The sequence below is a fragment of the Trypanosoma cruzi genome, genomic scaffold, assembly GCF_000209065.1.
Source record: "Trypanosoma cruzi strain CL Brener 1047053513003 genomic scaffold, whole genome shotgun sequence".
NCBI classification, from domain to species: domain Eukaryota; phylum Euglenozoa; class Kinetoplastea; order Trypanosomatida; family Trypanosomatidae; genus Trypanosoma; species Trypanosoma cruzi.
In genome coordinates, this window is record NW_001849046.1 from 1 (window position 1) to 5667 (window position 5667).

Below are 5667 nucleotides of genomic sequence, written 5' to 3' on the forward strand. Positions count from 1 at the left end.
CGGCCAGCGACCCAGAAGATTCTTTCCTCTGTGAAGTTGTGCAGCTATTTTTGGTGTTAGTGGTATGGCAAACGGACAGACAACGTGAATAAAATAAAATAAAAAAGGACGATAATGTGGCGGTGTTGTGGCCGGTTGCACGTCGCGTTGCTGCGGGGGCGGTGGGCCTTGACTGTTTCACCGACAGGCGTTGCAGTGCGGCTGCATGGCGCACCGACAGCCCCGCCGTGCGAGTGCCACGCCCAACGCCACTGGGACAGCGGGACGAAACAGCCGCGAGTGTCCTTTGGAGCCAGCGGCATCTGCTGGCCGCAGTTGGGCGGTGCGAGTGGGATGCTTCACTGCACGGGTGTTGTGATGGCGCCTCGAAGCGGCATCCCCGGCGATGGTTCCGACGCTGCAACTCGCAGAGGAGTGGAGGCGCAGCAACCAAAGTGGACTATGAGCAGCAGCGTAGAGGACATTCTGCTGGGTGGAGACACTCTCAGCACCGACATGAAGCTGAATGATTTTCTTCGGAATTATGTTGGCGGCAGGGCGGCCGTTGGTGAAGACCACAACGTGACGATGCAGGTGTTTCTTCAGGAGCCGGATGCTTACGTACAAAACCAGCGGCTTCTTAGAATTATTTTTAATTTAACAGAGTACCAAGAGCTGAAAATACTATTGGAGGCTATCAATAAACTTCATCACGAGGGTGTGTTCTCTCTCAGACAATGGAGGGGCTTTAAAAGGAAGAATACGGTCACTCCTCATGCAAAGGGAAAACTAAACGCAGTTCTCACTCAGGTACTGACAGAAGAAAAACGTGAGGCGGAAGAAAGATTAAGGCGTGAGACAGAAGAAAGGCGAAGACGAGCGCAAGAAATGAAATTTACCATTTCCACTACGATCGAAGAAGCACTGTTTAAAGGAGGAGTCCGCGTCAAGGAAAAGAAGCTGAACGATTTTCTTACGATGGAATTGGGCGGCAGGGGCGTTGTGGCCACCAATCGGAGTGTTTTGCTGAAGGAGTTTTTCAAGGATCCCACGAAGTATATCCGTGATAAGGGAGTATTGAACGAAATACAGATAACCGATGCTTATGCGAGGATGGAGGGGGTTGTAAGGGATGAAATGGATATGGAAGAAGATATAAAGAAGCTTTACAAAAATGGCGTGCGCACTCTACTGAAATGGTCAGAAGCTGCTGCGGAGGTAAAGGCAGGTGTTCATGACATCACTAACGAGTTTTTAGATGCAGCCCTCGTGGAATTGAGGGACCCAACGACGACGGGCGCATCGGAGAAACTGGAGGGATACTACGAGTCTGTGTACAATGCGAGGTGGAGCCATGTGGTGGAAATTCCCGACGGCGATGGGACCGGACTGGAAGTGAGGGAGGGGAAACCAGAACAGTCATGGACGTACAAGAAATTTGGTGACACCCTCGAAAAGGATGACGGTGTGGAGCAGTCCGATGCACCGCGTCCCAGGCTGATGGTGCTCACCTCGGACAAGGGATGGCCGTACTCGTGGAATATGACACAGAATTCTTCGGAGGACTTTTTTGTAAACTGTGAGGTGGAGCGAGTGTGGCGGATCGTCAGGAATGATCTCACTGAGTGGTTCAGCAACTCTGACTTGACTCTCAGTTCTTCACCCGTGCGGCGTCTGTTGATTGGGACGCCCGGGATCGGGAAGTCGGTGGCTGCCGGCTCGTACCTCCTCTACCAGCTGCTGCACTGCGATGTGGAGAAGCTCCAAGTGGTTGTTCACTGTTTTGGTGGACGTGATGCTTACGTGTTTGACAAGACCGCCAAAATCGTGACAAGATACAGCGATGAGGACCAATGCATCACGGCCTTGAGAAGTTTGAGGAAGCGTGGGATGAAAGGGTATATTATTTACGATGTGGCAAAGAAAGGAACGCCACCACTGAGACATTTTTTGCCCACTACCGGATGGGGCATGATTGTGGTGTCATCGCCAAAGGTAAGCAACTATGATGAGTGGGAGAAGCAACTACAAGCCAGTCGAATCATCATGAATTGCCCTGACGAGATGGATGTGAAGGCGATGTGTGCGTGGATGAAGCGAGGTCTGAAACCAGATGAGCAAGCGGGATACTGGAAAGAGGTCAAAAAACACATGTATTTTTTGGGACCGATTCCACGTTACATCTTCGATGCGGTTGAATATGAAAAACGCACGAAGGATGTTACGAGGGCCTTGAGATGGATCAATATTGGGGATCAAGGAAAGTACTTTACACAGGGAGGAGAGAAAAAATGGTATTCCGAGGATCCGTCTCACAAACTTGTGAAGATTGTTCGAGTAAGAGAAAAAAACGCATTTGAGGACTTCAGTAATGCACCTATATGTACTTATCTTGGGGTTTTAACATTATCTCGTTTGGCAAAGGTGCTGAGTCCGCATGATATTTTTTTTCTCGTATTGGGAATGAAGAATGTTCTTCAATCTGAAGCTTTGGAAAAGTATGCTTTGAACGTATTCTTGAGTGTGGAGTTTGTCACTTCCATAGTGAAGGATCTCAAGGAGCTGAAGCCACCATCACCTTCCGAAACACGGTCCTCGGTGCTAACGTTAAACCCTCATGGCTACCCCACCGAGGCAGCTGCAATAACTGAACTGAAGTTCATTGATGGCCCGGAAACATTAAAGTATCGGGTGCTGTACATACCGACGTTCCCAAACTTTCCGCTGGTGGACGGCTTTTTCTTTGTTGATTCGCCGCGGAAGACGCTGGTTGGGCTGCAGATGACGACGGCGAGTGCGCATCACACGATAACCAGCACTGTGAATCTGTTCACTGAGCACCTGTCGAAATATTTTGATGGTTGGGAGAGATTTGCTCAAGGATTGTCGTGGGATATTATTTATATACAGCACGCAGACAGCAAGCCGATGGAAAAATGGCAGAGATGTGATTACGTCAATTCCAGGAATAAAACCGACGCTGAAAAAAAAATTGTGACTTTCTGGGAAGGAAAGGTACACCAATACCAGGTTATGTTAAAAGGTAAATTTCCTGAGGAAATCAAATTCTCTGATGATGATCTACCCGAGGGGGATAAAAAGGGCAATAAAAATGAAAAAAATAAGTAGTAACAAAGTGCATTTTGTTTTGGTGAAATATATTAGGAAGTATTTTAACGATTTTTATATGTGTGTGCCTACGAGGTCTGGACAGTGAATGCCTTTCTTTTCAGAGAACCGTTGTGATCAGCGGTGTCACACTCACCACAGCCTTTTTTGATTTTATTTTATTTTTTCCACCAGAGGCGCATCGTCACTAGAGGCTGTTGCGCACTATAGGGGCCGGAGAATTTTTCTTTATTTTCATGGGATTTTGTGAAAAGAATGCTTGAGAAGATGGCCGGCTGCCCAAATAAATTCATATCTCGCAAAAACGAAGATATCTCTTCACAACTTTTTCCTCTTCTATCGCACTGTCTTTTGGGAGACCGCGATTGAGGGAGTCAGGGAGCCGACAGCTGCCAGACGAAATTATTATTTTTTTTATTTTTATTTTTTATCTTCACAACCACCCACTTTGTGATCCCCAACTTGCGGCGTTTTCTTGTGGCTGGAGGAGCCCCAAAGGCCTGCCACTTCGCAGGGGATAATTGTTTCTAATTCTAACTGTGCGCAGAATTCCACGGCAGTGATTAGCAGAATGTATATACATAGACACATTGGGGCAAACATTACGGAGAACCCACTACCTCTTCATTTACCGCTTTTTTCCTTTTTTCTTTTTGGGTAATTACAGGATCCGGCCAGCGACCCAGAAGATTCTTTCCTCTGTGAAGTTGTGCAGCTATTTTTGGTGTTAGTGGTATGGCAAACGGACAGACAACGTGAATAAAATAAAATAAAAAAGGACGATAATGTGGCGGTGTTGTGGCCGATTGCACGTCGCGTTGCTGCGGGGGCGGTGGGCCTTGACTGTTTCACCGACAGGCGTTGCAGTGCGGCTGCATGGCGCACCGACAGCCCCGCCGTGCGAGTGCCACGCCCAATGCCGTTGGGACTGCGGGAGGAGACAGCCGCCAGTGTCCTTTGGAGCCAGCGGCACCTGTGTTGGCTCCGACGCTAAAGGTCGACATTTGGTGGGGAGTAAAGAGTGACCGCCGTGGACTCTTGACAGTCTGGTGGAAGATCTAATGCTAGACGGAGATACTCTCAGCACCAGCTTGAAGCTTAATCATTTTTTTGGAATTGTATTGGCTCCATGGCAACCGTTGATGAAAGACTACAATGCGACGAGGGAGACGTTTATTAGGAGACTCGATGCTTACGTAAATGACCAGCAGCTTCTTGAGGGAATTCTTAATTTGACCGACTACCAGGTGTACAAACTTCTTCACGAGGGTGTGTTCTCTCTTCATCAATGGAGGGACTATGAGAGGAGGGATACGATCAATTTCCGGGCAATGCAAAAACTTGATTCAGCTCTTGAAATACCAGACGGATACTCGGAGCAGCGAAGAAAATTCACCCTTGTAACTAAGATTGAAGATGTACTTTTTAAACGAAAAGTTTGTGTCATGGACAGAAAGCTGAATGAGCTTCTTAATAGGAGATTTGATGGCAGGGGCTTTGTGGACGCCAATCGGAATGTCTTGCGGGAGGGGTTTTTTAAGGACCCCAAGAAGCATATTTGCGATGCGGGAGTATTGGGGGAAATGCAGGCATCCGATCTTTATGTGATGATGGAGAGGGCTGTAAGGGATGAAATGGATATGGAAGAGGATATAAACAACCTTCACAAAAAAGGTGTGGACAATCTACTGAATTGGTTGGTGGCTGCTGCGGAGGTAACGGCAAGTGTTCATGAAATCAATAAAAGGTTTTTGGATGCAGCCGCCGAGGAAGCGAGGAACCCAAAGAAGTCGAACGCACCGAGGTACCTGGAGGGATGCTACGAGTCTGTGTACAATGCGAGGTGGAGCCATTTGGTGGAAGTTCCTGGCGGCGAGGGGACGGGAATGGAAGTGCATGAGGGGGAACCACAGCATTCATGGACGTACAGGGCAGTTGGCGTGACTCTCGAAAAGAATAACGCTGCGCAGCAATTCGGTGCAGCACCTCAGGCTGATGGTGCTCACCTCGGACAAGGGATGGCCGTGCTCGTGGAAATGGAAGGAGGATGAATAAATCCACTCGTGACTGCTATGTGAACTGTGAGGTGGAGCGATTGTGGCAGATCGTCAAGGGCGATCTCACCGAGTGGTTCAACAGTCTTCCTGAGGAGCACTTTACGCCCAAGCAGCGTGTGTTGATTGGGACGCCCGGGATTGGGAAATCGATGGCTGCCGGTTCGTACCTCCTCTACCAGCTGCTGCACTATGATGTGGAGAAACTCCAGGTGGTTGCGTACGTTATTGCGGGTTGAAAATTCCTATTTGACAAGACCGCCAAAACGGTGAAAAAATACAGTGAGGCGTCTAATATCGTGGATGTTTTGGGCAGTTTCTCTCGGCGTGGGGCGAAAGGGTATATAATCTACGACGTGGCAATGAGGGGTCATGAACCGTCTACTGGTTTGCCTCCCAGGGGATGGGGCATGATTGTGGTGAAATCACCAGACAAAAAAGAATATGAAACGTGGGCGAAGCAAATGGGAGCGGAACAAATCATAATGAATTGCCCCGAAGAAAA

The 5667-nt window shown here is 48.5% G+C and overlaps 1 protein-coding gene and 1 pseudogene across 1 annotated transcript, besides 3 other annotated features; both read left to right on the plus strand.

Moving 5' to 3' along the window:
• Positions 1-5667: a sequence feature (areas not merged during assembly with more than two copies in the genome that could not be assigned to a particular haplotype).
• Positions 115-3108, plus strand: Tc00.1047053509335.10 (retrotransposon hot spot (RHS) protein, putative; the record flags this gene model as incomplete). Its single annotated transcript, XM_799228.1, has 1 exon — positions 115-3108. One exon carries the CDS (start codon positions 115-117, stop codon positions 3106-3108), a length of 2994 nt encoding a protein of 997 aa, XP_804321.1.
• Positions 3348-3803: a mobile genetic element.
• Positions 3508-3539: a sequence feature (AT_rich).
• Positions 3972-5667, plus strand: Tc00.1047053509335.20 (annotated as a pseudogene; the record flags this gene model as incomplete).